The sequence below is a fragment of the Mucor mucedo genome (assembly GCF_025094135.1).
Source record: "Mucor mucedo strain NRRL 3635 chromosome Unknown EV154scaffold_53, whole genome shotgun sequence".
Taxonomy (NCBI): domain Eukaryota; kingdom Fungi; phylum Mucoromycota; class Mucoromycetes; order Mucorales; family Mucoraceae; genus Mucor; species Mucor mucedo.
The window spans coordinates 3,524-29,376 of record NW_026252337.1 but is presented as its reverse complement, the minus strand read 5'-3'; the positions used below and the strand labels follow the sequence as shown (position 1 = coordinate 29,376).

At 37.5% G+C, this 25,853-nt stretch overlaps 10 protein-coding genes across 10 annotated transcripts; 5 read left to right on the top strand and 5 right to left on the bottom strand.

The window, feature by feature from the left end:
- Nucleotides 1–33: 33 nt before the first annotated feature.
- On the top strand, nt 34–1,465 carry EV154DRAFT_510874 (S-adenosyl-L-methionine-dependent methyltransferase). The gene is made up of 5 exons (XM_051601748.1): nt 34–131; nt 193–360; nt 428–502; nt 562–893; nt 950–1,465. The coding sequence occupies exons 1-5, from the start codon at nt 67–69 to the stop codon at nt 1,261–1,263; spliced, it is 954 nt and encodes a 317-aa protein (XP_051456990.1). The 5' UTR covers nt 34–66; the 3' UTR covers nt 1,264–1,465.
- On the bottom strand, nt 1,447–3,650 carry EV154DRAFT_510865 (polymerase). The gene is made up of 6 exons (XM_051601747.1): nt 3,458–3,650; nt 3,249–3,397; nt 3,018–3,181; nt 1,972–2,908; nt 1,738–1,916; nt 1,447–1,630 (listed from the first exon to the last, which is right to left on the bottom strand). Exons 1-6 carry the CDS (start codon nt 3,601–3,603, stop codon nt 1,508–1,510), a joined length of 1,698 nt encoding a protein of 565 aa, XP_051456989.1. The 5' UTR covers nt 3,604–3,650; the 3' UTR covers nt 1,447–1,507.
- Nucleotides 3,651–3,815: 165 nt separating this feature from the next.
- Nucleotides 3,816–4,895, top strand: EV154DRAFT_538310 (uncharacterized protein; the record flags this gene model as incomplete). The annotated part of the gene is made up of 4 exons (XM_051604264.1): nt 3,816–4,016; nt 4,102–4,156; nt 4,240–4,446; nt 4,504–4,895. The coding sequence occupies 4 exons, from the start codon at nt 3,816–3,818 to the stop codon at nt 4,893–4,895; spliced, it is 855 nt and encodes a 284-aa protein (XP_051456988.1).
- A 1,092-nt stretch (nt 4,896–5,987) lies between these two features.
- On the top strand, nt 5,988–8,989 carry EV154DRAFT_444240 (peptidase S8/S53 domain-containing protein). Its single transcript, XM_051597052.1, has 3 exons — nt 5,988–6,867; nt 6,946–7,812; nt 7,881–8,989. Exons 1-3 carry the CDS (start codon nt 6,100–6,102, stop codon nt 8,919–8,921), a joined length of 2,676 nt encoding a protein of 891 aa, XP_051456987.1. The 5' UTR covers nt 5,988–6,099; the 3' UTR covers nt 8,922–8,989.
- Nucleotides 8,990–9,189: 200 nt separating this feature from the next.
- Nucleotides 9,190–10,696, bottom strand: EV154DRAFT_510857 (mitochondrial pyruvate dehydrogenase kinase-like protein). Its single transcript, XM_051601746.1, has 4 exons — nt 10,573–10,696; nt 10,158–10,491; nt 9,454–10,066; nt 9,190–9,376 (listed from the first exon to the last, which is right to left on the bottom strand). Exons 1-4 carry the CDS (start codon nt 10,687–10,689, stop codon nt 9,235–9,237), a joined length of 1,206 nt encoding a protein of 401 aa, XP_051456986.1. The 5' UTR covers nt 10,690–10,696; the 3' UTR covers nt 9,190–9,234.
- Nucleotides 10,697–10,855: 159 nt separating this feature from the next.
- On the bottom strand, nt 10,856–12,804 carry EV154DRAFT_544005 (uncharacterized protein). Its single transcript, XM_051604575.1, has 8 exons — nt 12,476–12,804; nt 12,351–12,419; nt 11,899–12,283; nt 11,747–11,839; nt 11,475–11,690; nt 11,197–11,414; nt 11,047–11,135; nt 10,856–10,986 (listed from the first exon to the last, which is right to left on the bottom strand). Exons 1-8 carry the CDS (start codon nt 12,671–12,673, stop codon nt 10,881–10,883), a joined length of 1,374 nt encoding a protein of 457 aa, XP_051456985.1. The 5' UTR covers nt 12,674–12,804; the 3' UTR covers nt 10,856–10,880.
- Nucleotides 12,742–14,372, bottom strand: EV154DRAFT_510848 (uncharacterized protein). Its single transcript, XM_051601745.1, has one exon. It carries the CDS (start codon nt 14,178–14,180, stop codon nt 12,795–12,797), a length of 1,386 nt encoding a protein of 461 aa, XP_051456984.1. The 5' UTR covers nt 14,181–14,372; the 3' UTR covers nt 12,742–12,794.
- An 811-nt stretch (nt 14,373–15,183) lies between these two features.
- On the top strand, nt 15,184–16,754 carry EV154DRAFT_552131 (uncharacterized protein; the record flags this gene model as incomplete). The annotated part of the gene is made up of 2 exons (XM_051605035.1): nt 15,184–15,253; nt 16,093–16,754. The coding sequence occupies 2 exons, from the start codon at nt 15,184–15,186 to the stop codon at nt 16,410–16,412; spliced, it is 390 nt and encodes a 129-aa protein (XP_051456983.1). The 3' UTR covers nt 16,413–16,754.
- Nucleotides 16,755–17,237: 483 nt separating this feature from the next.
- EV154DRAFT_589985 (uncharacterized protein) lies at nt 17,238–18,672 on the top strand (the record flags this gene model as incomplete). The annotated part of the gene is made up of 6 exons (XM_051606861.1): nt 17,238–17,285; nt 17,515–17,671; nt 17,731–17,794; nt 18,038–18,084; nt 18,144–18,403; nt 18,484–18,672. 6 exons carry the CDS (start codon nt 17,238–17,240, stop codon nt 18,580–18,582), a joined length of 675 nt encoding a protein of 224 aa, XP_051456982.1. The 3' UTR covers nt 18,583–18,672.
- A 498-nt stretch (nt 18,673–19,170) lies between these two features.
- EV154DRAFT_481988 (uncharacterized protein) lies at nt 19,171–20,396 on the bottom strand (the record flags this gene model as incomplete). The annotated part of the gene is made up of 7 exons (XM_051598443.1): nt 19,171–19,200; nt 19,243–19,438; nt 19,706–19,717; nt 19,769–20,046; nt 20,104–20,168; nt 20,275–20,329; nt 20,367–20,396. The coding sequence occupies 7 exons, from the start codon at nt 20,394–20,396 to the stop codon at nt 19,171–19,173; spliced, it is 666 nt and encodes a 221-aa protein (XP_051456981.1).
- Nucleotides 20,397–25,853: the final 5,457 nt, after the last annotated feature.

Sequence of the window (25,853 nt, the reverse complement as noted above, 5' to 3'; positions counted from 1 at the left end):
CTTTAATATTTTTTTTTTCTTTTCTTCTTTTCTATTTGTTCTTTCTCTTTTCCCTTAATTCATTCAATGCCATTTTCTGTAAGGTCGAGAAATGTGCAAACTAAAAGTAACTCAAGTACAGCAACCAAAAGGTGGTTTCTGGGGATATACACTCATGTCACCTAGTGAATTTTTATTAACCCCGTTCAATAGCAAATCAGTGATTGTAGAAGATACCCATGCCGAACCTAAATTCGTCGTCAACCAATTCGAATACTTAGACGGTCGCAACTATAGGAAATCCACCTTTCCCCACGAACAATTCTTACCTTCTGATGATGAGGAAATTGAGCGCTTACAGATCAACCACTTACTCTTCAAGTAAGGTTCTCTCTCTTTTTTTTTTACACCTTGAGCAGATTACTGAAACAAAAAAACAAAAAAATAGGTCCATTTTTGTCACACCCTTCTTTTCACCTGTTGAAGACTCACTTGCGGCAGGTATCAAGGTGCTCGGCGTAACGTAAGTTTTCTTTTTCCCATTTTTCTTTGTATCACCACTAACAAAAAAGCAAAGAATAGGTCAGGACCGGGTTGGTGGTTGATTGATATGGCCAAGGGCTACCCAAAATCACATTTTACAGGGATTGATGTGATGATTTACCCATTGAATGCGCCACCCACGAACTGTCATTTCCGCATCATGGATAAAACTGTGGGCTTACCCTTTCCCGATCATTCATTTGATTTGGTAACACAACATGATGTCCTATTTAAATATAGTCAAGACGATTGGAACTTGATGCTTTCTGAAATGATACGCGTAACTAAACCCGGTGGTAGGATCGAGTTGGCTGAAAGTGGAGGGTCTATACAGGATATTGGTCCCAATATGTCTATCTGGATGATGCGACGTAAGTGTTGTTTCAGATTATTATATGAGAGTGGGGTTTTAAGCAAAATACCATAGTAACGGTGTCGCTGCAGACAAGAGGAATCAACCTTAAAATGGCAACACAATTAGCATCGATGCTGGAGGGGATGGAAGAACTGACAGACGTTCATAGTTCTCATCGGTCTACACCTGTAGGTTGGTACGGAAGGACAGGTGATATTGCATTGGAATGTTTAGAGCGATTATTCGAAGCAGTGAAACCTAAAGTATGTGAAGATTGGTCTATGAGTACAGCAAAATATGATAAAGTCATTTCTACAGCGTCTGCCGAATGTCGTGATTTTCGAAGTTGGCTAAATATTCATTATGTAACTGCTGTCAAGAAATAAATTTTTTATTTGTTGTGAAAAAAAAAAAGAAAAACTAAGAAAGCTACAGAGGGAAAAAATCATTTTTTTTTTATATGAGAGAGAGGGTGCTTCATTAGAAAGAGGGGGATAGTTAATCATTTAAAAAATATAAAAAGTTTTACTTAGCTTTTTCCTCTTCCTAAAATTCACCCCCTCAATTTTTTTTTTTTTTTTTTTTTTTTTTAATAATATACCTCTCCATTTTTTGGTTGTTTTTGAGGGTTTACGAAGCGGGAGAAGACACTATTGGCATATCATTCATCTTCATCTTTTTCTTATTATTCGTACTAGGAAGTGGGGTACTATTGGGTCGACTCGGTGTAGATGCCGGTGGAGGTGAATTCGACTAGACAACATAATAAACAGTAAGGGCTATATAAAAAGAAACAGCAAAAACCACACACACACGTATACAACTAAAAAAAAAAAAGAAAGAAAGAATAAACACTATACCTTCACTCGCTTAGAAACAGGCACCTGGCTTTTTTCAGGAAATACATCTGCTGGTAATTGAGATCGTTTCAAATTCTCAATCACTATACCCATATGTCTTTCATCAAATTCCTGCCAATGCTTCACCATATGGCTGAATTCCGCAATAGGTCGCACCAAATCGATCGTGCGCGATTGTTCTATTATTTTATAAGTATCATCAGTGTGTCTTCTATTCATGCCTTTTAACTTTACCTGAGCTAATATTGGAAATTCGGATATAAAGTCCGATATAAAACACTTTGGTGTAGACTGTCTTCTCTAAGGGTTGACTAGGAGGAGTATGTTTAAATGTATCAATATCTACACCATGCGTCGCTAAAAATGCTTCTGCCGCTGTCTGACAATTTTGTTTATAATCAAATCCTTTGAAGAATGGGTGTACAAGTGCCATCGCGGGGACAGTTTCTAATTTGATCACCAGCTGTCTTAATTTGGCTTCGATCCATCCTGCCCATTTCAATTGACGCACAGGGTCATCACTACTCACCACGACTTGTAAATAATGGTTGTAATTTTTAAAGAACGTATGATTTGTAAACAATGAGCTCCAAGGAGCGTTCCCGTTCATAATTCGATCCACCGTTTCTGACGCCATCTTGAATTCTCCCAGCACAATGCGGAATGTGGAAGCCGTCACATTGTGCGTGGAACACATACTAGGAAAGGAGGGTGTAATCACTGGCATCTTATGCATACGATCTTGAGGATTCGTACGCGAGTTCCAACTCTTGAGTGAGAAATTTGGATAGTCTTCAATCTTTTGAAGTAATACGGGTGATGGCCAAGACCAATTGATCAAGATCCCAAAGAATTTACTAATAATCGTACTGGGACAGGCAAGAGGATATAATTGACAGATACGTGCTACAAGTAATGCCCAAGCAATCCCGCCCAAAAACCCAATCACGTTGGAATAAATACCTTTGCGTGTAGCCCATAATTTGATGCATCGTAAAGATGTACGATACGTTTCCACGTTTGGGACAAGCCTCAATATATCCTTGGATACTCGGTTGCCATTTAAACTACGAATCGATTGGTCGTCTAGTCCATATAAAATGGCTGGATCATTGACGTCAATGTCGTCGGGCACTCGAGGCATATTCACTCTTGCGCACACCAAGTCAATCTATGCATATACAAACACACACACACACGCACACACACAGAGACAGAGAAAAAGGGTGTTTAGGCTTTGAATTTTAGCGGTTCAACAGGACAAAAAAAAAAAAACTTACAGAGATATCGTCATATTTGAATTTAATGACGGGAACATATGAATCTTTCACCACGTTTAGCTGGTGTACTCGTTGGTTTGATCGAAGAAAATTTGACATTTCATCAAAGAACTCTTCTCTTGTCACAAGGTTTGGAATCACACACAGTGTATCAATATCCGCATCTACATGTTAAAAATTCGGTTTATTTGAGACGTGTGTGATATGGTATCTCTCTCGCTTCTGCTTTACCTGTAGAATGAACACCTAAATGATAACTTCCATAAGTCAAGACTTTACCTCCGGCATGCGTATACTCATCATGCGACAGTTTCTTTCGCTGACAGATGTTGGAGATATAACGCTGTGCCACCTTTTCCAAATACGTAAGAATGTCTTGTCTATGTACATGTTAAGAGATGTTTTTTTTTATCTTTTTTTTTTTTCCTTCATCCTTTTACCGTTGCTTGGTGCGTTCTTCATTTTCATAAGCTCCACATGAAGCCAGGGTTCGAACGAGATCATCTGTTAATGCTAAGTCTCGTTTCTCTGGTGGAACTAAAGCTAAAGGTTTGGTCACTCCAGGATATCCACTTGCTTCTGCCATTGGAATAATAAAATAATAAATATAGAAAGATATGTTGTCATCAAACCAAAAAAAAAAAAAAAAAAAAATTGGTGAAGAGAGAGAGATTTTTCTCATAACAAAGTCACACTCTGGGGTGTGGGAGAAGGAAAAAATATCTTTTTTTTTTTTTTTTATACCATTCATTGACTTTAATTACCCTCCCTTTTTTTTTTTTGTAAAGAAAAGCAAAAATGACAGATAAACTTCCACCTAATTTACTTAAATTATTTGCACCTCGTCCACCTTTACCTTATACGCCTCCCCTTGATAAAGATCCAGAGAAGCGTGTGGGCTGCATTGTTGATGGCATCGCGTCTTACGCACCTCTCTTAAAAGACTACGATGCAGACTACGTACCTTGGAAATCATTGGAAGAAAAGCGCAAAGAAAAGGTAATCACCTTTGTGTGTGAATAGTAAAAACACACACTCTGATACTTTTTTTTTTTTTTTTTATTTTTATTTTTATTTTTCATAGGCTGAAGCGAAAAAGAAAAGAGCAGAAGAAGCTTTACAGGCCGCATTAGCTCAATGTAAAGTATTAGATGCAACAACTTAGATGCAATGACAACAGGAAAACAATAGGAGCATTATCACTGAATATACTATTTTATAGATGATCCCGAAAAAGATGAACATATTGACGGCGATCCTTTCAACACTTTGTTTGTAACTCATTTGAGTCCTGAATTAACAGAGAGTGACTTGACCAGAGAATTTGAACTGTATGGTCAAATTAAAAAGGTGCGTCTTATTCATGATAAGGAAGGCAAATCTCGTTGTTATGCTTTTATAGAATTCGAGAGAGAAAAGGACATGCGAGGTAAACATAGTATAGAAGGGTTTTCTTAGGTAATTATTGACACTGTAGTTAAATTAGCCGCATACAAGGATGCGGATGGTTTAAAGATCTTGGGACGTCGCATATTGGTTGATGTTGAACGTGCTCGTACTGTCAAGGGATGGAAACCTCGTCGATTAGGCGGAGGTCTTGGTGGTAGAGAACAAAAGTCTTCTTCTGTTCAACACAATAATAATAGCAGTAGTAACGGTATGCGTAATTCTAGCCGCGATAAATACAGCGATAGTCGTGATCGTCATAGTAGACAACCTAGTGGATACAGAAGAGATGATGATAGAAAGAGATCTCGTATGCGTTCGCGAAGCAGAAGTCCAAAACCTTTCAAGGACCGTCCTTATAGCTCTTCTTCAGGTCGCAGAGATAGATCGAGAGATCGTATGGGTAGTAGCAGCAGAAGAGATAGATATTAACCCTTTTTTTTTTTGCCATATAAAAACATTATCGTTATAAACTATTCCTTCTTTTTCTTTCTTGTTTTCTGCTGTGTAAGTATTTCCCAGTTTCAGACACGTTATATATCTTTTTTTTTTTCGCTGTGGTCATACATCACTTGTATTTCTTTTTGCTGCGGTCATACGTCAATCGTTAGCATTTCTTTTTGCTGTGGTCATACATCAATTGTAAGTGTTTCTTTTTATATATATGTATATATATTTTTTCGCTGTAATAATACCTAGGTTACACGACTCTTCTTTAGTGCCTCCTCTCTCTCTCTCTCTGCAACTGAACATTTTTGATTGGACTACACCTTTAGCGTTTACCGGAGAACATGTTTCTGTCTGAAAAAAAAAAAAGTTTTTTAACCGCCCCTCCAAAAAAATTTAAACTAAAAGACCTCTGATTTCTAGGTATGCAACCGACTGTCTCCAAAGAAAGACTCTATCAAAGTCGTATGATGGGTTAAAATATGTGTGCTTGTGCTATGCTACACTTCTCCCAAAAAGATTGAATTTTTAAAAGCGATTTGTGTGAGTAAAGTTTAATTTTATGGTTCAATTAAATTGTAATCAAGAAGTGTAAAAAAAAACAATTCAGAAGCAAATATCAAACTGTTTATTTTTTCATGTACCACATTGCAATTTATATCTCTTTTAACATGATGGTTTTCTCATATTTCTGCTTACACATTTACAAGTACAACCTCAATTGATTTCTTGTGTGTGTATATATAAATAGCATAACCTTCTGTTTTTTTCTCTACATGATTATTCCTCCGCCCAGAAGAGAAACTGCGCACAGTGAACATAGATCGTCCATCTCCCTGTACAACCTGCCTTCACATGTGCCTTTTTTGGACTTTTCTTCCTAAACTTGGGTCTCACACAAAAAAATAAACATGTGCAGTAACTACGTTTATTGCAAATGTAAGCGTTTGCTTTACTCAACATAAAATAGCTCACGGATCACACAAAAGTGTTACAACCTTCAGGGTGCAGAAACACCATGTGTATACCATCAAACTTTAAAATATATATCTTATAAAAAGAGTAACCTTCTTCGTCCTCTTTTTTTTTTTTTCTTCTTCTTCTTCAACAACGCACACACCTCAGTGTACTTCTCACCCACCCACACCTATCCTTTCTTTCCCCCACGCTCCCTCTCACATTTACTAGAATGAAGAAGTCTTCATTTTCCTATTTCCCTATTGTGGTGGCAGGTGTTTGTTTAGCCGTCTTTGTCATGACGGCCGATGCCATTAAAATCGATCATCCCAAGTACAGAGAAGCCGATTCCGATATTGTTCCTGGTCGATACATTGTCAGCTTTACTGGTGATTCCTCTTCTGCTGCCACCTCCGCCATTACCAAGGCCCCTGCCAAGGCCGCTCCTGCTCCTGCTAATTCCTCTCCCACCAACTCTCTTTCTGACTCCGGCACCGATATCGAAGTCGAAGAAGAATTCAACCATTCTCTTTTTAACGGTGCCAGTATCAAGGTCGATACAGAGAACCCCGAGGACGAAGCCAAGACCATCAAATCTATTTTGGACAGAGATGATGTTTTATCCATCACACCTATCCGTCTTCATAAGCGTCCTGAAGTCATTCAAGGTGAATATGATCCCAAGGTTGCCAAACCCTCTGTCTTACCTCACGCTATGACTCAAGTCGATAGAGTCCATGAGGAATTGAAAAACAAGGGTAAAGGCGTTCTTGTAGCCGTGCTCGATTCAGGTATCGATTATACCCATCCTGCCTTTGGTAGTGGCTTTGGCCCTGGTTTCAAGGTCTCCAAGGGTTATGATTTGGTCGGTGATAAGTACAGTGGTTCCAATACCCCCATTCCTGATAGTGATCCTTTGGATGCCTGTGGTGCTGCATCTGGTGCTACAGGTCATGGTACTCATGTTGCTGGTATCATTGCTGGTTTTGACCCTGCCACCGTAAGTTGAAGCTTTTGATTTATTCTTATGCAAAGACCATAAATTTTAAACATACCACATTTTTTTTTTTTTTTTTAGAACTTTACAGGTGTTGCACCTGAAGCCAATCTCGCTATTTACCGTGTGTTTGGTTGTAAAGGTTCAGTCGGTACTGATATTGTAATTAAAGGTCTCTTGATGGCTTATGACGCAGGAGCCGATGTCATTAGTATCAGTTTGGGTACCAAGAATAACTGGAACGCTGGTAACCCTGAACACGATGTGATCAACAAGATTAGTGCTGCTGGTGTCAGTGTTGTAATTTCCACAGGTAACTTTGGTCAATATGGTTATTATACCGTAGGTCAACCTGCTACTGCCGCCGGTGCCTTTGCTGTTGCTTCCATCGAAAATCAATTCCAAACTACCTATAGTGCCTCCTTCACTGGTGTCACTGAGGATGTTGAATATTTAACTACGGGTTCTCCCCTCATGAAGAATGGTAAAGTGGTTGCTTCTGATGCTACTTTTACCTCGACCACAGATGCTTGTACTGCTGCTTCCATCTCTTCCGCTGTCAATGGTACTATCGCTCTTACCCAAAGAGGTGGCTGTACTTTTGAAGTCAAGATGGCTAATCTTGCCACTGCTGGTGCCACCGGTATTATCTTTTATAATAACGTAGACACAGTCGTTGCCCCCGTCTCTGCTCCCAAATCTCTCATTCCCGTCATCAGTATTGCTAAAGCCGCTGGTTTGGATATCATTGCCTCTCTTAAGAAGGGTGAGGTCACCGCTGAATTCGGTAAAGAAGGTATCAGTGAATCTGATCTTGGTGGTAGTGTGGATTATTTCTCCAGTGTAGGTTCAGAAGCTGCCCTTAACTTTAAGCCTAATATTGCTGCTGTCGGTGGTACTGTTTTGTCTACCTTGCCTAGTTATCTCGGTAACTGGGGTGTCTTGTCTGTAAGTATACAACTATATAAAGAGAGAGAGAGAGAGGTATAATGAACTAAAACAACCATATAATATAGGGTACTTCCATGGCTGCTCCCTATGTTGCTGGATCCGTTGCTTTATATGTCAAGTCTCAAGGCACCACAAAGCAACCTGCTTCTTTCATTTATGAACAATTCCAAAATTACGCTTACCCCGTCAAGGTAGCACATTCTAATATCACTGATTCTCCCATGCGTCAAGGTGCCGGTCTTGTCCAAGTATACGATGCCATTACACAAACCACCCATGTCTCTCCTGCTCAAATCAGTTTCAACGATACCGCTACTACCAATTACAGAACAAAGACACTTACCATCACTAACCGTGGTGCACAAACTATTGCTTATGAATTGGTCAATGAAGTAGCCACTGGTATTGCCCCTTATGATGTTGCCACCTCCGGCTATACTCCTCTTGAACCCGCTGTTGATACCACTGCTGAAGCCGGCATCAAATTCTCCATCAAGACATTCAAGCTCTATCCTGGTAACTCCCAAAAGGTGACTGTCACAGTCATCCCACCCAAGACCAACCCTGCCGATCATATCTTTTATGGTGGTAACATTCGTGTGATTTCCAAGCAACAAAACTTGAGTTTGGATACCAAGATCCCTTATTTCGGTAAGGTGGGTATTACCAAGACTTTGCCTATTTTCGATACCGATGGATTCCCCGTCATTATTGATCCCCAAAGTAACTTGTATGGACCCAACGATACCTTCACCTACGACCGTGCCAACAAGGCCACACGCCCCATCTCTACTGTCCGATTATTAACCCCTACCAAACGTATCAAGGCTGATTTGATTGACGCTACCACACAAAAGGTGTTGGGTGAATTCTTTACTGGATATCAATACATGGGACGTGATCTCTTGGTCGAAAATAATCAGTACACAACCGTCTTCTGGGATGGTAATTACGTCCCCGCCTCGCTTGCTGGTGTCACCGATGCTATTCCTGCACCCGCTGGTACTTACCTCTGGAGATTAAGTGCTTTGAAGTTGTTGGGTGATGAAGCTAACAAGAATGATTGGGAAACTTGGACTTCAGGTCCCATTGTTCTCAAGAACTAAATCGTTTTATATATCTACTGTGTTTATAATAATAATAATAATAATAATATTTTTTTTTTAAAAAAAAAAAAAAAAAAAAAAAAAAAAAACGAAATCTGTGTGATGCAGTTGTTTTATTAGCTTTTACACTTAAAAAGTCTTACAGTCTCTTATTGTTGAAAGGTCTTATTGAGATGACATATAAACTCACAATTGAATAATTAAACATTAGTATGTGTCTATATTTCCCTATCAACCCAACTAAGCAAGAAAAATAGGTATCATTTGATTTATGTATGCTATTTTTTTTTATTGTTGTTGTATGTAAATTATTTTAAATCTCGAGACCTTCAGCCATAGAATCATCAATATGTTTCAATTTGAGGAATACATCACATCCGAAACCCCACATGGAAACCAAGGTAAGGGATCCACCGAAATAACGTGCATACATTCTTGCTAACGGTAAGCCAAATCTGCAAAAAAAAAAGGGGGGGGGGAGAAGCGATGATTAATACAATGGCAAACATTACCATGGAGATAAAATGGTTACCCTAATCCTGCTAGAGGACCACCTACACCACTTTGCATGGCCATTTCTGTAATATCTCTAAAAATATTTGAAGGATCATTCTCAGCATCTTCAGCAGCTTTGGAGACGGTTGTATAGGAATATTCAAACACTTTATGAAGATCCTCATCACTAATACCGTTTCCTTGATCTCGAATGCGAATGGAGATATCTTCCTGACCCTGACTAATGGTGATTTGGATGGGAGGCAAAGCGGTTGTTCTTCCCATTTTCTTGTGATGTTCCACAGTTGCACGATACGAATTCTTTAAGAGTTCGGTCAAAATATATTCCAAATGCACAGGCACATAGGTGAATTTTGTATCGATATGACCGTCAATAATCACTTGAGGACTCTCGCCGTAATTAAATTCACATAATTCGCCCACGAAATCCGCACATTGTTTAATTAATTGGTTGGGCTCAATTTGGGTGTCAATGATACCAATATATCCGCCCGTCTTTTTATCCTTTTGATGCATCAGGGCAATTGCTTGTTCTGCAATCAGACGAATACCTATTCGTGCCTGAATCATGTCGTCTAAAAATCTTGCCATATCTTGTGAATTCATGTACTGTTTACATTCCAAAAAACCTAAATAGCGATGGTGTTAGAACGAGGGAATAGGTTGAGTTTTTTTTTAGACACATGTATACAATTGGGGGTTTCTGATTTGAAATTATACCTCGAGCGAGTGTAGGGATATTATCACTATGACGCTCCACAAAATCCTTCAGTTTTTCGGTGAATTCTAAATCATCGCCGGGAGTATCTGGACCGGCATATTTTACAAGGGATTCAAATGAATCATAGTACAGACTATAAATTTCTTTGATGTAAGGATTGGTACCAACGATAAAAGGTAAACTTTGAAAGGCTCTTACGCGTCTAGCTAAACGCACGGGTAATTCGGTACGTGCATAGTTCGTACACGCTTGCAGTCCTTCCGTAGACAAGGGGGGTTGTCCGAACCTTACTAGTTGTTTCAACGTCACTGGTTTCACCGCTTTACTTGCAAACTAAAAAAAAGTGTTTTTTCTTTGGATGAGTACTCTTTTTCTTTGATATAAAAAAAAAAATAAAAGAGAAAGAGGGTTTACAGTGGTGATCTTGTCATCATAAAAAGCATGCGAATGAGGTCTTTCAATGGCTTTCGAGGCTATTGAGCGCACTTGTCTGAACTGATGTTTATTTGCAATGGAAATAAAACGAAGCATTTAAAGAAGAAAGAGAAAGAAAAAGAAAAGAAAGAAAAAAGAGTCAAAATTAAATAAAAAGGGGTTGGGGGTTGGGGGGTGTGAGATGCGTGAGAAAAAAAAGATGTGAGTAATTATTATAGTTTTTTTTTTATGTGGTATAATGTATGTATATGTGTAAATTCTATTTTTTTTTTTTTTTTTTTTTTTTGTTAGTTGTCTTGTTTTTCTGCTTCTAACGATGCATATCCGTTAGCACTTAACCATGCAAATGCCACCACCAGTAAACTTGTACAGATTACATCAATAATAGCCGTCCTAAGCAAACAAGAGTAAATTAACAGATCTTCTCTTATAGTTAAAGGGGGCAAAACTTACAGGTAAGGTAAAACGTAGTTATCCGGATCATACTTGTACTTCCAAAATGCCAATGTCATGGATTTTCCCATTTTTAAAGCCAAAAACGTCTAAATTAGATTCCCGCGTCAGTCTAAAAAATTTAAAAATGACGTGCTGATAAAGACTTACACAAATCATGGCAACTAAAAAGTAAGAGAGTGCAAAGGCAAAAGTAAAGTCTAAATGACCAATCTCTAAGAACCAAACAATCACCAGAAACAATAATTGGACAGGCACATTCATTAATAAGAGAGCATTTTCAACTTTTTTAAATTGTTCTTGCATCCCCTTATGAAGACAAGTACTGATTCGGGAAGCATAGATGGAGCCTAAATTACCAGCAAGACCTAAAATATTTTATCATTAGTAAGAAAATAAATGAATGTTTACACTATAGAAAACTGTACCACATAAAATAGGTGTCAACATGGCTAAACCTTTAAATTGCTCGACATATCTTTCAAGGACAAGACCAGCACCACTTGAAATTAACATGGCCACAATAATAGGGGTCCATCCCGAAAATAATAAGCTTCTTACATGCGGGTTTCTCCATACAGAAATACCAAAAAATGGGATGCTACCAAACATGATTAAAAGTAAAAATGTACTTAATTGTGTTTCTATAATTGGTAAAATCGGTGAGGGAACACATCTTATTAAAAAGAACTCTTCTTACCAATATTCACTAGTAAAAGATTGGCACATCCAGCCAAGATACCCAGTGTAACTACATCACCTAGGGATGAGGCCATAGGACATGCAATATTATCTATTTATATGGAGAAATCAGCCCAAACCATGTTCTAAGGGTTTTCCTTTTGTCCTTACCAGGATCAATCTTTAGAATACGACTCAAGATGATTAAAACACACATGAACAGACCTAGAACAAAACTCGATACGGTTGCGGAAACCATGGAACTGGCAATGACAAGCACACTTTCACTGATTGTAATAACTTCTTCCGGGTGTAAAATTGCACCCAAAATCACTGAGAATATACCGGCGATGGAACCTGCAATTAATGCCTGCACTTGAATTAAAGCCAGGTTACCCCACACCAATGCATTTCTTGTCTCTGGATGATCCAAATCACCCATATTGGCCGATGTTGAAAATCTGGCTGCTAAATTCATTTCTAAATTTCCTTTTAAATTCAACAACACAGGTACAAGAATAAATAACTCGGATACTTGTTCAAACACTTCCCAATGCTACCAAAAAAAAAAACATATATAATAAATCAGCACTTTCTTTTTTAAAACTTAGTATTATGTTTACTTGATATATATCCATCATCCATCCCGCCACTATTAGACCGATTACACAAATAAGTAATGACGGAAGAGCCTAATCAAAGTCAGACAAATTGCTCTAAATTTTTTTTCTTTTATTTTCCATATTACCTGGGAAGCAAGTTTGCTCACGTTCGTAACAGTGGGATCTTCTTCCTTTTGTTGAGGTGCTCGAAAATGAATGAAGGAAGTGGTGGAATTAGAACGGCCATGACGAGACCTTTTATGCTGATCTTCGAGATGGTGTTCACCAGGAACAAGTAACTCGATAGACTCTGTTTGTACAAGGTTATAATTATTAGGTGGCATATAAATAAGAAAAAATGGGACCGAGATAAAGAAAAAGTAAAGAAAGAAAAAGGGACCTAAACTTGGGATTTTTTTTTTCTTTATGAAATCAGACACAAAAGGACGATCTTTTTTTTTTATTTTATTTAAAATAGAATGTCCGCAGAGAAAAGACCCCGAAAATCACGCAGACCATCAACATCAGCATCCAAACACGTTCACTTTTGCGTACCCGATCTGACTGAGATTTCCAGCTATTTAATTCGTTGATTTGTTGCGTCAAATCGTCTTGATAAAATTGATATTCATCCAACTTTTTTTTTGTCCTTCGTTTCACTCGATATAATTCTTGTTCTAATAAATCCATACGATCATGAAATAACATGTTCTCGGTCAAATGATTTGGCGTCGTTGTGCTCGTATTCGTAGTAGCCCCAATACCTTCATCCTCTACAAACGAAGAGGATCGATTCGATGCATTACCTTTATTTATAATCACCGCTTGTTCGCTGCTATTTACTACCAATCCTCCTTCCTCTACTGCTCCTCCTCCTCCTCCTGCTACTGCTGCTGTTGCATTGATTGAATTGAATGTGCTCGAAACCCTATTTAATTCATTCACCAACTTTTCCACCATCACAGCAATATATAACTGTTGTAGTAACAAACTATGCCCCAAATACTCCTTTTTTAAAGGCATGTTGCCTACCATCATATTATCAGATAGAACTCTTCCACTCATCACCTGTCCCTTCCTTCCTAATGTTTGTAGATCTGATAGTAGACCTTGTAAAGTATCCCAAATTGCTCCCGATCTATCTAATATAGGAGGCGTATCCTCAATTGAGCTATGATTTTGTTGTTGTTGTTGCTGCTGTAAGAATTGTTCATATGCCCATACTTGCCACCTCACCAATCCAGATTCAGCTCTATCCTTCAACACCATGCCAACTTGCTTATTTGACCTTGATATTTGAGTTCGGATCTTTCGATTGGGAGGCTCCAACAATTCCACAGTCTCAAATGACGTTTCAAGTAGCGCACGGGTTGAATATTGCAAATTGGGGATAGAAGGTACGATCCAATTATGCATGATTTCATTACGACTAATATTATCCGATGAATAACAATCATCCAAACTTTCACTCAGTAAAAGCTCCAGTGGGGTTTCCACACCTAATCCTAACGCCATCACGCGTGCTTGTTCTACGCTGACCCAAATGTCACAATACGGAAACTGTGATATCAGGAAATCCACTTCGAATTCAGTTAATTTCAATTCAAACAGGAAAAATCCTTCGGTAAGTGTCAATCCGCATGCTTTAAATAATTGTCCCGCAGTTACAAAATGTCGCTCAAATTCATGGTGAACAAGTCGGTAGATGGCTGTTCCGTTCAGCTCCACTTTAAACGTCGGGTACATGCGTGTTTTTTGCTTGTAAAGAACGTCCCCACTATTGCTTTCTGCGGTTCCATTAAATAAAAGCTGAAACTGTAAAGCTATTGGTCCTGATTCTTCTAAAGTCATGTATAAATGTGTGAACAAAAGTATAACAACTCAAATGATAACTTGTTTGGAACAGTTAAAATATTTTGAATCCCACACGTGATATAGTTTTTACACTTTAAATTCAGACAATGTTACTCTGGGCCTTCAAGTAATGATTTAGACGCTTTTGGCTTCTTTCGAGACGAGGCAAAAGTTAATTTTTAGACAAGAGAAAATAAAATCTAAACAAGAAAGAGTTACTTTCCAGACTTAAGAAATTAATCGTTCAGACTTTTTCTTGCGGTGAATCCTTGGAGGGTGTTCCTCCATTTCCACCTTTACAGATAACTCATGACGTATTCGCTCATATAAACTCATTTACTCATGTACCCGAATTTTTGAGCAGAGGAAAGGGGACACGCATTTGTTATTTAAAAAAAAATTGTACTCTTTGTGCTGTAAAATTAGAATTGGAAGGAATGTTTTTAGATTTAATACGAGAGAGAAACTAGTGATTGATGCTGGCCAATTCTTCGAGCTCAGTTTCGTTCAAAATATATTGCGTTTAAGTTTATGAATGTTGGAAAGCAGAGTGTCAAATTCTGTTGAAGAATTGCTTGGAGCGATGGGAGAAGCTTAATTTGTCAAAGTAGGAAGGCTTGAACTATCGGCAGAGGGCTGGTGAATATTTGACTGCCGCCATATCCGGTTTAAACGCATTCATACTCATAGTGAAAAGCTCAGTTTAGGTTGTATATCCAATATTGTCATCTCCCGTAGCGCATATCATCATCCCCCTTTTAAAAGGTGCGTGGGTAGTATTGTCTTCTCAAGTGGCAATTGACTTTAAGTTTATATGATTGTTAGTCGATTATTCTCGATTTCATGTCATCCAGTGGTCCGTATCATCCTCTTGAATACATTTTGGATGAGCATATGTCCAACTCAATCCTCATCATGTTATTCTTGAACAGATTCTAATTATGCGTTCGAATCCACACCCTTCGTCCCAATTATCTTCACTACATCTTTTGAATGATACATGTCCAAAGCTGTGAAACATTTTGTGCATTTGAATTTCAGCGTCTATCTGTGGATCTCTCTTTTTGCTGGTAATTTCCTTATCTGTAGAATTGGTCATATTTTGTTCGTACAATCCAAGCCTTCGTATGTAATGAAAGGAGTATAGTGTTGTCAGTGTCTAAACAGTTATTTGACTTTTATCGTTGATTAAGAGAGTTGTATACAGATGGGTAAAAACGGTAAAGCTTCTCCTTAACATGACTTAATTTTGATCCCAAGATAACATACTCCTCCTTGATATCTCGTTGTATTGAAAAGTTACGCTTCTTACTTTATAAATAAAGTCAAAGAGAGTTTGTTTCCCGATCGTCCAGATGCAGTCTAATCATCCGATGAGTTCCACTTGACAACTTCTTTAAAAAGCTGTGTTCTCTTGCTATACGATAGTAATTCACGTTGAATTGTACGATTCTTTAGTTTTAGTGGCACGTATAGAACAAATAAAGAGTTGGTGATCCAAAAGTATTTGAATAAAGTTAGTCCTTTAAGAAAAAAGCTAAGAAAAGACGACTAGGAGTTTTATGATTAGACTGAACAAAAAAAAAAAAAAAAAAAAAAAAAAAAAAAAAAAAAAAATGCACGAAATTCACTCTTAATGTGCGGGGGGAGCACGTGGGCACACAATCCGTGACTTTTTTTTCGTGTTGACAAAAATACACTCTCACGCCACTGTCCAGGTTTTTTTTGTTCTCCTTGGTTCTCATACTATTATCTTTTCACTCATTTGATTGTACATCATCCTAATGCAACCAAACAACCCTAACATCGGAGGGTATTGACGACCTCAATATCTTTCGCCCGTTCTTATTGAGAGCAGAGTTTGTTTTGTTCTGACAATTCTTGTTGCTGTTCGACAATTCCTTATCAGGCCAACGTTCGTGCAAACTCACTGATTACGGGGCCTTCTTCCCGTTCTTAGTGAGGGACAGGTTGTTTGGTTCAGACAAATTCTTGTTTTTGTTCGACAATTCCTTATCAGGCCAACGTTCGAGCATGCGGGACCCCCGCCTCGTTCTTAGTGAGGGACAGGTTTTGTTTTGTTCTGACAATTCTTGTTACTGTTCGACAATTCCTTATCAGGCCAACGTTCGTGCAAACTCACTAATTGCGGGGTCTTCATTACTGGCTACTTCATACCCCTTCGACAATTCCTTATCAGGCCAACGTTCGTTGGGAGTCACTGTTTAGTTGGATCCAGCCGTTCTTTGTCACTTTCTTGCTGCAGGGTCCTCAGATCAGGGATGTAAAAGTCTCAGGACGAGAGATGAAAGTGGAGGTGATTGCATTCATTATAGTCCTTTTGGGCTGAGTGTTGAGATGTAGAAATTGAACCCGCCTTATCCTGTTAATGATGCGTATATGTTGTATATGCTGGTTCCTTGTTTGATCACGTTTGATTTAGGCATAGTGTATAAAATCGCTAGAGTGCTTTGGCGCGCGTCCTTTTCTGTGAGGTAAAACATAGTTCACAACATGCTATCCCCTGGGGTAGTCCAACTATACTTATAGGAGGGGTCAAGGCCCTTTACGCCGCCAAATCAGGTCTTCGCCCTGTAAAGGATGGATCTAAAAGATTTTTCTTTTAGTGAACTAAGAATTTGGCATCCTTGTCGTGACTTAGGTCACTCAAAATTTGTTGATATTCAAGACAAGCTTTTATCTCAATCATAATAAAATCATCTTTGACCCTCTAAATAATTTGGCTGTTACATAACAAAAGTCCCACGACATCCCCATGTATATTGAGGCAAATTATTGGTGTGATTGGGTATGATAACGGGCACTGTAATTGTATGTATTGTGCTCTTAAATTATAGTTAGTAAGCGTAGAATAGTTCAGTTTTTACGATACCAATGTATAATATCCGCAAATTCAGTCAACGGGCAGCTACATTATCGTTTTAATTTCGACAAGAGAAAAAAGTAAAGGTGTTGCATTTTATTGCACTCGTATATAAAAGACATTCCCCGTTATTTTACTGTTCATTTCCCCTTTTCTTTTATTATTTCAACATGTCTGTAAATAATCTGGATCATGTTTCTATTTGGTGTGATAAACCTGTACGCGTATATTAACTCGACAACATCAGGATTCTATTTCTGTCCAGAATAGTATAGCTGACTTGAGGCAGTATTTAATGACAAGTCCATGTACAGCAGAGGTAATCAAAGCAACCGAATACAAAAAAAAAAGGCTCTTAATCAATGGAAAAAGACTATAACAAAAAAACATACAGTTAAGAGTCTTGTATGAAAATCACTTCTTGGTGTTTATCAAACATCCTGGGAGGATTATGCTGGTTTGCTCAAAGATGGCCCAACTGCGCTTGCTGGTAATATAAAAAATGATACGTTCAGAACGTTCTCGACAGATACAAAGTTTACTGGAAATGTCAGAGAAGATTTGTTGATTAGAATGTTGAATACGTTTGTTAGGGTGAATAATGGTAATTTTTCATGATACAAATTGTATTTAGCGTTTAACCAACTTTAATTTCTGCTGTAGAAAGCAATTCTCATGCTACTATGGTTTGCAATCAACTAATTTTTCATTGGATAGAGAGTCTGACGTACGTTCAAGGTATGAATGTTGGCCAGACCTTTTTTGTTACCTTTGTCTGAAGTGGAAGCATTTTACAGCTTTTTCACTTTTATCTTTAAATAGTGCCCTCTTTATGTTCAACCAACCATGAGAGGTGTTCACCGTGGGCTTAGGGTAATTTTGAAAATTTTGATTGGTAGATATGAGTATATTGAATTATTATTTAGCTTTTAGATATATGTTTGCGTGGATTAGATCCTACTTGATATAGATATTTTTGTGGACAAAACATGTCTCCCAATACGTATGCCTTTGCATGTAAGTTCATATAAAAAAAAAAGGGAATCCTCTTAACCGTGATTAAACGATGATTACAGCGGTTATGACATTTTCTGCTTGTATACCACCATTATCTGAGCTTTTGAAATTATGGAAATACATGTTTGCTCCCGGCCGTCACATGAATTTTTTGTTCATCATTGCACAACTTGCTTTGATTTGTACCGAATTACTTCAAAGCCCAAGTCCCATTAATTTATTACCAGTTTTACCTCCGTTGCGGGCAAAGGCCATTATAAATCTTGCAAGTTCGAAAAGTTGGAACACTAAGCTAGTATACTCAAAGTATTTCGGCCAGGTAAGATTAAGTAAATGATCTTTACAAAAGCATCCATTTTAGACGTAATATTTATAACAACTATCCCAATTTTTATAAAGACAGAAAGAGGTTCAGAAGCTTATGTGAAAAAGATGAGTTTGGTAATATATTCGACCAACGTTTTTAAGAACAAGTGTGACACTACGGTACCTTTTTAATGGGATGCGGAATAATTTATTGCTTTTGTTCCGTCGTGTACATTTGGCACCGAATCGAGAGGAGAACAAACAAGAGAGAATTACCCTTGCAAGAAAAGACCATCTACCTTCCTTATAAAATAATATCAGTAGCTAGTTTGGAATACAATGCACGTAATTGTTGTGATCGAACTTATATACAGATATAACTCTATCATCCATTCTTTCTTAATTGATAACCTTTCTATAAATCATTATTGCATTACTCTTTAAATCAAGTACATGCTATTACACTCTATTTACTACGCATTGATTACTCATCAATATATAGAAAACAATAGTCATACATTTATTCCAGATAATACAATCCAATGATATGATCGCTCGTCAATAACAAGATTCTCGAAGGTACCATGAGATGCTCGATCTTTAATTGACAATACACCTATTGTATATTTGACAGGTTTCACTCTAATGATTGATATTCAGCTAGCCCTGAATATGTATATAAAGAACCCAATTTATTGTATAATAAAGACTTTAGTTTATTTTTGCAGTTTGATAATCTTACTTCGCCAAATTTCTTATTTTTATTCTTAAGTCGTTGTTTTATCTCTCGAATTTTTCAGTAATGAACCTCTGAAGAAAGAACGTAAACGAAAAAATAAGTAATATACTTACGTTTACACTGATTTCAAAAATGTACAAAATTAAGAGGCAAACGAAAGCATCATCATAAACCCAATAAATTTTTTCCAAAGGGACAAGCATATCCACCACACTTGCATCACGGACCATGTTTTTTTTACTGTCGCGAGATAAAGTATCGAATATAGAGGGTACATCAATAATTGTGAGAGGAAAGATGAAGCCGTACCTTACATCCCAGCAATTACACCATATCATATACCCAAAGTTATATCAAACTTGGTAAAAAAAAAAAACTTGCCTCACCACACAATCTTATCTCGCCATTGTCAAGCACCAGAACCACCGAGCATATCTTCATCGCCAAGCATATTTACCATGCTTGCATCACGGACCATGTTTAAAATGGCTAAAAACAAGAACATGTTATTATTTCTCTTAGTTATTTGTTTGGGGGAATAGTGCTGTGTTTTTTTTTCTTTCTTTTTCTTTTTACCTTATTATCAGTCTGATTAACAAGAAATAAAAACAGGGTGATCAAAGTACTCTTGTCCTTTACTTTCTTACTCGTAGATTTAGATACAAGTGCAATCCAATCGGCTTTCTTTTTCTTTTTCTTTTTTTTTTTATAGCCACAACAGCAGATAAACGAACCTTATTTATATTTAAATACGCCAGTCTATAATCCATGGCTGTCACTAGGCTTAGCCTTGATGGATGGACTTTCAGTCTGATCACAATGAGAACTTGATGGTTAATTGCTCCAACATAAGGTGAACAGGGTATAATACTCTTTTTTGACATATGAGTATTTTTGATGTTCCAGTATTCGTAAAGCTTGAGACAAGTTGAGAACCACAAATCATATTTAGTTATTTAAAAGTCGACTACTACATTCTTTTGAAGGTAATTGGGCATTTTCTCAGAAATATAATCTTCTGCTATAACAATGTTTTGACCTGGCGTTGTATGTTGTTAGTGTATAGGGTTTATGTAAAAAAAAAAAAAGAGAAAAAAAGATCCGACCACACTCAAGGTTAATCATCCTTCCCGGTGGCATTTTACTAATCTGATATGACACACTTTTTTTAATATCACAAGAGCTTAAACGTACTTGTAACTGAATAATAGATAATGCATATTGAATAAAAATTTACGCACTTAAAACTTAGTGTATAAGGGTTCATGTTACGTTTTAAATGAAATGTGTAAACCTCTTTTTTAAACAGTATAATTTGCATTTAAGTTGTCAATGTACGCACCATTGCTTGTTGCAGAAAATCTATCGCAGATTAGATAGCCAATTTTAAATTTTATTTTGAAGATAGTTGTATAATTTTGTTTTGTCTGGGGCATTAAAGTTATATTAAAATCTCCAGCAAGAATTATTCGATTGGTTACATTTAAACTAGTGTTCGAACTTTTCGAGCTTGCACCGATCTTGCGCAAGTTCGAACAAAGCTTGAACCAAGTTTTTGTACACGAGCTTGCGCCACTTTTTTTGGGTTCGAGCGAGCTTCGATCGATGCTCGCTCGAAGCTCGCTCGGCTAAAATGTCGATAGTAGTCACTTTAAAGTTAAGGTCCTTGAAGGACTACAGATGGCATTTCCCCTTGTTTTAATCTTTTCTTCCCTTTACCATTTTTTTTTATTTATGCTCTTATAATTCCAACTAAAATGCTTTGGAATTTATTTAATTGTACAACCAACAAACACATTTACCATAGAAAATGATACAGTGTCGCACACTATACCCAACTAAGCCAAATTTTTACAGCAACCATAGTAACACGACGTAGCAGAATTAATTTAAACTTTCATGTTCACAAATCCAAATGTATTATAATTATAGATGCAGTAATAATTCAATTTAAGTATCCGAATTTGGTGTTAAGGCTGGCGAAAAAAAAAGTTTTCTTTTTCTTTTTCCAACTTCTATTTCAATAAATAACAATTTTATTATCATAACTTTCTGTAATTAACATCACTTTGACGTGCACTTTGTGTAATAAAAAGGGCGAGCGAGTTCGAGCTATCGTATTTGCAACCGAGCCGAGCTTAAGAAACTTCAAGCGAGCTCGAGCTGCGGAAAAACACATCCGAGCGAGCTTCGACTGGAACACGATCGAAGCTTGCTCGAGAGTTTCGATCTTCATTCCGAACACTACTCTTGGTCTTTTTAATCTAAAGAATAAAATGAGCCAAAAAAAGTGGGACACGATAAAAACAAAAAGAGTAAAATCGGTTTACAGAAAAAATTAAACACCAAAATACATGAGGGAATTGCCAAAAACCAAAAAATGGAGCGGTGCGACTTTCTTTTATTGGTGTTTTGCCTACGTTTCTGTCACGGACGGAACAGGAACAAGACACAGAAACTACTTGGCGACACGAGGGGGGCGATTGGTTAAATTAAAATATGTTTATTATTAAGAGGGGGTGAAATATCGTAGATATCAAAATGGGTCTTTATGAATAATCAAAGTAAAGATAACCTTTTATTAAGAGTTGCATGAGCTCGTATTTATACTTTTACGAAGCTGTGTCTAAACTAATAGTAGATCCAATCGGGATTTACTATTCAATCGTTTATCCATTTGAATTGAATAAATGTTTATCCATGTATTCTTATTCGTTCATAACAATCTTTCCATGATTACGATCTCCAGTCTGTCTACTGAGATCTAATATTGGATTTCTATTGTTTCTATGATTCAATACATCTGCGATACAACAGGGGGAGGGGGTTAGGACTGTTGAGGATATCATAGATATAATAATAAAGTTAATTGTCACATCACATTATGGATGGATAATAAATATAAAAGTTAATCATGAATCACGCATTACCCCACTTGTTCTCATCCTACCGTTGGAGTTTGTACATAGGGCACATCCCTGTGTCGAGTAAATATTTATTCTGCAAAAGCAATACAATCGAATGGGCCTGGACTATAGAATATTAATAGATCCTGAGCACAAATATTACTCTTGTCATTTGATGTTATAACTGTTGATCCCTCTGACTAATATTTATATACTCAGTATGGAAGGGCTAAAATTAAAGACATGTTGATTATTTACTATCACCAGATTATTACATCATGATCCAATAAGGCGCTTACTATTCTCCCTAGAACTATCCCAGTTCTTTATATAAATATCCATAGTTTTTTCTCATAGACCATCAATACTTTTTTTGTCAATTCAATTTTATATACGTTTTTAATTATATTTTTTCGTCCATAATAAAAGTGGTATCCAAGTTCTAAGAGCATCCGCAGCGGTTCACTAAAAGTAGTCACTACATTAAATTAGTGCTTATTTTTAGTGAAGTGTGTCCGCAGCGGTTGCATGAAAATATCACTAAAAGAGTTGATGTCAGATGAAATGTCGGGGAAGTCACTGGAAGTAGTGCGAGCACTTTATTAAAAATTAATTTTTCGTTCTTTTATTTTCGTTTCTTTTTCTAAACTTTTCAGTCCAAATGAACACCCAAACTGCCATTTCCATTCGTAGCCCCTCTCCAATTGCAATGGAGAACGAGATTCAAGATGATGGACATCATGAAAACGTCCAAAATGACACGAATACCGGAGATGCCCAAGCTATTCAGAATGATATGCGTCCTTCGGTAGCACCTGTTAAAGAGGTCAGAAAATACTTCTCTAAGGCCGAGGACCTGCAGATCTGTCGATCATATATCGCCTATTGTATTGATCCAATTTCTGGTACAGAAAAAAAGGGCAAAGTGTTTTGGGATGATATCGGCCAACACTTCAATGAATCATTAAGTGAGGATGACTTTGTATGTCATAGAACACCCGACAGTATCAAGACTAGATGGCTGAATCACATTCAGCCTAAGACATTGAAATTCTCTGGATATATGCGAAGCACTACCAAGAAAGCCAGTGGTTCAAACTATGCTTACGACGTGAGTGCAATATAACAAAACATGTATCTAATTATGTTAATTAAGCGCAAAATTTAAGGTATCATTGGCAAGTAAACTTTATAGACAAGCACACCGCAATGAAACATTTGTTTTCATGGAGTGCTTTGAATACTTGAGTGCTTTGAATACTTGAGTGCTTTTGACAAGTGGAATCCTGAACCCACAAAGCGGATCAATAAGGCATCCTTGGAGAACTCCAGCAGCAGCAGCAGCAGCGAGCGTCCTGAGGGAAGAAAAAGAGCAAAAGTCTCTAAGGCCGCTTCTTCGGTTTCTGCCGGTAATCAAGACGAATACAAATGCTTGATGGATGAATTGACGGCAATGCAGAAGAAGTCCGATGAGGCGGCAAATTTGCGAGCTGAAAGCCTCAGACTTGAGTTCGAAAGGGAAAGAGAATGGAAGTTGATGACAACTGATCCATCAACCATCACGGATCCCCAACGTCGATCATGGGTACAGCAACAGCAGATCGCGATTATGAAAAGGGATAATCCTGAATATGATTTGATTCAATAAATTTTTATTTTTATTTAAGATTCTCCTAGCATCATCCATTGATGGTCAACAAGGTCCTTTTGAAGTTGGAGATGCATAGGACGATCCATAATGCTCCTCCATTTTTCCAAAAACTGCTCAGGGAGCCCCCCATCTACTTCTCTAAGGGGACTGTACGAGATAGGGTCAGTTCTCAAATTGCTGATACTGTCCAATTCTTCTTCTTTGTCCCTTTGAAATTCAATGATCATATTGTGCAAAATGATACAAGCCATCATGATTTCTTGGATATCGTCTTTATCCCAACCCATTGCTGGTGTAGCGACGATATTGAAACGTTGCTGAAGTATACCAAATGCACACTCAACATCCTTTCGAACGTTACCGACATTACCGGTAAATTTCTGTCAAAAAAAAAAATTAAAATGTGCATTTATAATAGTTGCTGTTGATACGAACCGATTCTTTTTCGTTGGATGGATTTCTATGCCCTTTGACAAACGCAGCATATTGAGGGTAAATACCATCAGTGAGGTAATACCCCATATTGTATTGATGGCCATTTATACTGAAATTGACATCAGGTCCTTGACCGTTAGCTACATCTTGGAAAAGGTAAGAGCGGTCAAGGACGTTGATGTCATTCAAAGACCCAGGAAGACCAAAAAAGGCATGCCAAATCCAGCGGTCCTTGGAAGCGACAGCTTCTAGGATGATCGTAGGGACCTTTTCCTTGCCCTTGTACATCCCATGCCAGCCAGTGGGACAGTTTTTCCACTCCCAATGCATGCAGTCCAAAGAGCCTAGCATACCAGGAAATCCTCTCTCCGAATTTTCTCTCAGGATTCGTTCCACATCTTCATTGGTAGGTGATCGAAGGTATTCCTCCCCGTACAATCGAATAATGGCCTTGCAAAAATGGCGCAAGGCATTTCTACCGGTGGACTCGGCCATTCCATATTGATCATCCAACATGTCTGGTGGAACACCGTAAGCAAGTTGGCGAACAGATATAGCCATTTTAAGAAGACCTGAAATGCTTGATCTCCCAGTTGCATCATTCTTCTGCTTAAAATAGTTATCCTTGTTTTCCAAATCACCAAGTATTCTCAAAAACAATTCCTTATCCATTCTAAAACGACGACGAAAATAAGTGTCTGGATAGGTAGGATTCTCGGCGAAGTATTGCTTAAAGAGTCTTTCGTGCTCCCCTTCTCTGTCCCGGTCAATACTGTATGTCTCTTTTTCTCTTTGACAACCTGTTCTGTCTTTCTCTTTTTAAATGCTTGCAATAAAATTCTTTTATTACGGTCTAATTGCAATTGTCTTTGGTTTTCTTCATCCTCAAGGAATTGTGCCATCATGTTATGCTTATTCATGTTTACAAAAGTTAAAGAAAAAAATCAATGCAATTATTTTTTTACCGCTGCGGACCCATTAAAAAAAAGGGACTACATTTTTAGTCCGACCGGAAAATGACCCATTTATTCAGTGAAAATTTTAGTGAACCGCTGCGGATGCTCTTAGCACGTATTCGAATTCTTAGGGAAGAACGTTTTCAAGCTCAAGAAAAAATGAAACTTCAAGCGGAAAAGGATAAAGCCAACTGGGATGAAAAGATGAAAGGAGTTGCAACGCAAGAATTCAACATTGGTGATTACGTTATGTTACGCCATGAAAACAAACATGGCCTAGAATTTAATTGGATGGGTCCATACAAAGTCCTGAAAAAGAATCTCGATTATAATACCTACCAAATTCAAGAAGTCGATGGAAAAATATACTCTTCGTGGGTTCACACTGACCGACTGCATATAGTCAAATATGATGGAAAGCCTATAGACAAAGCATGGTACATACCTCGTATAGCTCGTGCTAAAGACAAAAAATAATTTTTTACCATGGCGCTTATTTGGGAAGGGGGTGTTGTCGGAGTACAAAACATTTAGATATATATTTCTTAATTATACTTAACAATAAACATCAGAGAGGAATGGGCATCCTAATTTCCACTTCCACATTATACATAAAAGGTATCTGAGTCTGAATATGCTCTCATTGTTGCACTGAAATGTGGAAATAACTTTTGCTATTTTCACAAATTGTGAAAATAAAAAAACATATCGTCATTTTTTTGTGACCATAGCCAGCCAATCAATTGCTCGTAAATTTAAGTTTTCTATTTCGCTTA